Below are 4,013 nucleotides of genomic sequence, written 5' to 3' on the forward strand. Positions count from 1 at the left end.
AGAACTAGAAAAGCGTGGATTCGCGGCAGTAGATGCTCTTTGAATGCATGAGGCCTAGCGACTTGAGAAGACATACAGAACGGGAGGTTGTTGGGCAAAAGCGACAAGCGAAGAAGGCAAGCTACAAATAATGAAAGTGCTCTCTCTCGCTCTTTCTGTTCCTAAGCCATTTACTCTGCTGTTGTCCCGTTCATTTTATGACTTCAGAGGAGGCACTCGTACTATTTCAGTAGAACAAATGGCCAGAGCTCGATCTTAAAATAATCCCACGCACGAGGAAATGCCATCCGTTTCAATAACCGGTAGTACGTTTCTGAAAAAGCGGTCCGATTGTTCCTGTTTGGGGGTCGGGGTTAGAGAAAGAGAAGAACCCATATCATTTATCTCTCCCCCGCCAACTTAGAGTCTTCAGTTGAATCACACAAACGCCAAAAGGCTAAAAATATTCAAGCACAGCTTCTTTTTTTTACACAAAGAGATTTATTTTACAACCTTGGAAACTTTATCTAGCTTTTCTTATATACAGGATCACTTTCCACATTTTAAATAGATAATAATTTTTTGTCTTTGTTAAAAAAGGGAATAAGAGATAAAGAAAAGTACTAACATTATATACAAAAACAAAAACAAAACCCACGCAAACACAAACCCTAAATCTCAGGAACCTTAAAAAAAAGAGAGAGAAGACAATACAAGGCAACCAGGAACTTCCTTCAAACAGGAATGAACTGTGTTACCCAAATAAAAGACCCTCAGTAAACCACAATGCAATATATTAATTATAAAAGGAGAGGGTTGGGGTGGTCGAGGCAACGTTCGGTAAAATAAAAATACCTCTGAAAATTGGTTTTGTGGGAAGGGGGGCGGGGTGGAAATGCAAGCGGGCCGGCGTACTTTTGTCGGAGGGCAAAACTTCCTTTTAAGAAGATGCGTTTTTATTTGTTCAGCTGTGTGTTCTTTTCCACAACGCCGCCCTCCACCCCATCTAGGATTTCCAGAAGATTAAATTAATTGTGATTTAGTCCAAAGGGCGAAGTGGAGGAGGGGGAGGGGCGGAGAGGGAGGGAGAGAGACCGTCCCTTGCGGGGCTGCTGCATGTTTCCAAAAATACTACCAGGCCGGCTACTTCTCTACGACTTCCTCCCCGCTGGGTACTTTGCGGTCTTCCGACGAGATGCTATCCACGATAGAGGAGAGGCAACGGAGGCTGCTCGACGCGGACGAGTCGCCAAGGGGATTCCCTGGGTTTGGAAGGGGGAAAATGCAGTTTAGCGCACGCGGGATCGGGGCCACTTGTGTTTCTGAACCGAAAAGCACCCACAGAATCCCACGGCAGGAGCCCTTCAAAGACCCACACACTGATCATGGAAGGGGCGGATAGGCGCGTCAGATCTAAGGTGGAATGCCAAGATCTACCAACCCAAAGTCAGGTGCAAAAGGCAGGCAGTTTAGAATAAAATCGTGGTGGTGGAGATTCTGAATCCGGCCATTTATTGTCAGCACGGGGCTGACACTTCTGGTTACCACCTATATATATTCGTTTCCTCCGCCGAATTCAAGGAATTGGGGTCTCATCGTTAAAAGAATTGGCAGCCGGAATCCCTTGCAGATCTATTCCAAATGACGGAGAGATCGACCACCCAGGGGACCCCTCCGTGTGTTATCACCTTTCTGGGACACACGCCACTTAGACAGATGCAGCAGACTGACTTAGCCCCCCCCCCCCCCACCGGGAGTTATTTAGAAACGTGAATCCCATTCATTTCCAGCAAGGATTTTACTCACAAGCCCAAAACATCCAAAGTAAACTAGCACAACGTTTTCTAGTTGAGGGGGATTTGCACCTCAGAGGAGGTGCTTTTAGGATCACAGGTTGAGGAGGACCCTATTGCGAAATGTGCTGCTGAAAGAATCGGGTCCGCTTCCAAGTCAGTGAGCTCAGGACGGAGTGGGGATGCGGTGTGCTGCGATCCTGCAGGCAACTCCCGAGGCAATTCACCCTCCTGAGCCATCCAACGGGAGCTCTCCAGAAAGCAAACGCATTGGGAAGATTACCCAGGTTTGGCCTGATAAAGGAGCGAAACAGGTGCAACTCGCAGCTGGTGTTGAAAGGAAACGTCGGGATTCCTTCTGTGCGCTTCTACTTAGGACAGAGACGGCGCTTGCAAACTGAAGTACCCGCGCTGTAGAGAGGAGGTCCTGCTCAGCTCAGTGCTTAGGATCGCGCTGCGCCTGATTTACTAGGGCAGAAACTTTCAAAGGCGTCTGTGAGCCGCCCCCTCCCCTTCTATTCCAAAGCAGTCGCCATCTCTCGGGGAAAGAGTCCCTTGGGATGCAGGGCTGCTCCAGGAGACCCGTCGGCGCCAGAAATGTGGGACTTCGCGTGTGTGTGTGTGTGTGCGCGCGCGCGCAAATGTGAGTAGGCAAACCAGGCGAATCCTGCGAAGTGAAAGCATTTGGGCTGCGGGTGGGGGAAGAGAGGGCGTAGTAGGGGGCACAACAATCCCGAGTCTCCCAGCCAGATGAAACACCCCACCCCACACACCCCAGTCTCCTTGTCAGTGTGGAGCTTTACCTTCCTTGGCGCCGATGGGCAGCGCCCTGGAATGCTCCGAGCCGCTGGGCCAGTCGGCGCTGCAGGGGCTCAAGAAGTCGGGCGGGGGCACCTGAGGAAGGAAGGAAGGAAGGAGAGAAAGAGAGAGAGTTGGGGGCGGGAGTGGGGCAGGGGGAGAGGGAGGGGGCTGGCACGAAAGGGGAGTGCCGATCGGCGGCAGCAACAGCAGCAGCAGCAGATCCGCCGCTGGCCCGGCTGCGCGCCCCTCGCCCACTCGGAGCGGGTCTAAGGGAGGCGACCGCGCCTTTTGCGCGCGGCAGGGGCGCTTACATGGCCCTGCTTGGCGCTGCCGGCGAAGGCGTCTCCGACGGCGCCCCCGTTGGCGGGCAGCAGGAGCTGCTGGTGGCTCTTGTCCTGCTGGTCGAGGCGGTGCAGGAGGTCCTGGAGCCTCTCGATGTAGCTGATGGCGCTGCGCAGGATCTCCACCTTGGGCAGGCGCTGGTTGGGGTTGGCCACCGTGCGCCTCTTGAGCGCCTCGAAGGCCTCGTTGATCTTCTTCAGGCGCCTCCTCTCGCGCAGCGTGGCCGCCTTGCGCCGGTCGGTGGGCGCCGATTTCCGCTTGCACGTCTTGCAAGCCCACATGAGGCACTGGCCCGGGCAGTGGGGCGCCTGCAGGCCCGGCGGCGCCAGCACGTGCTGCTCCTCGTCGCCCCCGATGCTGCTGCTGCCGCTGCTGCTGCTGTCGCCCCCGCCGCCCCCTCCGGCCTCCGGGGCCAGCTGGTCGGGACACGAGCTGGGCGACAAGGGGCCCTCGCTGCCCGGGTACAGCGGCGACCCCTCGTCGGCCATGTCCAGGGCCTGCAGGCCTCCATGGTCGCCGGCGTCCAAGTAGAAGAAATAGGAGCCGGGCTCGAAAAGGTCCATCATCATGGCTCTCCCGCCGCCTCTGCGCGCCTCTCTCGGAGGGGCTCCCGACCGAGAAGCCCCCGCAGAGAAGCCGCCCGGCCCGGCGGAATTTAATTAGCGCGCTGACATCAGGGCCCCCGGCTGCTTTATATATAGAGTCGCCGCTGAAACCCTATCCCCGGTTTAGCTGTCGCGGCGCATCACCCTCGGCGAGCCCGGCCAACACGACGCTCCTTCTGGGTGCTGCTGCTGCTGGCCGGACAGAGCGACAGCCAGAGACCATCCTGACCTAGTCGAGGAATAAGAGGCCTTGGGGAGAGATCCCCTTCTCCCCAAAGCCCGCTCCCAGCTTTCTGAACCCCAGACCCGTCCAGCACAGCCAGAGTGACAAAGTTGGACACATGGGAATCGCTTGCTGGCATGGGCGTGAGTTAAATGCAGCAGGTTGGTTTCAGGCCAAAGGGCTTCAAACGAAAATTCCCTCTCCCTTCTCAGCCTTGGGCTAAGTATAGAACTCTGGCTAGGCTCTAATGATTATACGTGAAAATAGGCC

General features: G+C 55.4%; 1 protein-coding gene across 1 annotated transcript; it reads right to left on the reverse strand.

Annotated features, from left to right (window-relative positions):
* Positions 1 to 735: 735 nt before the first annotated feature.
* MYF6 (myogenic factor 6) lies at positions 736 to 3,588 on the reverse strand. The gene is made up of 3 exons (XM_079993421.1): positions 2,885 to 3,588; positions 2,576 to 2,666; positions 736 to 1,241 (listed from the first exon to the last, which is right to left on the reverse strand). The coding sequence occupies exons 1-3, from the start codon at positions 3,482 to 3,484 to the stop codon at positions 1,123 to 1,125; spliced, it is 810 nt and encodes a 269-aa protein (XP_079849547.1). The 5' UTR covers positions 3,485 to 3,588; the 3' UTR covers positions 736 to 1,122.
* Between the last annotated feature and the right edge of the window lie 425 nt (positions 3,589 to 4,013).

This window comes from Podarcis cretensis, assembly GCF_951804945.1.
Source record: "Podarcis cretensis genome assembly, chromosome: 10".
In the NCBI taxonomy this organism is placed as follows: Eukaryota; Metazoa; Chordata; class Lepidosauria; order Squamata; family Lacertidae; genus Podarcis; species Podarcis cretensis.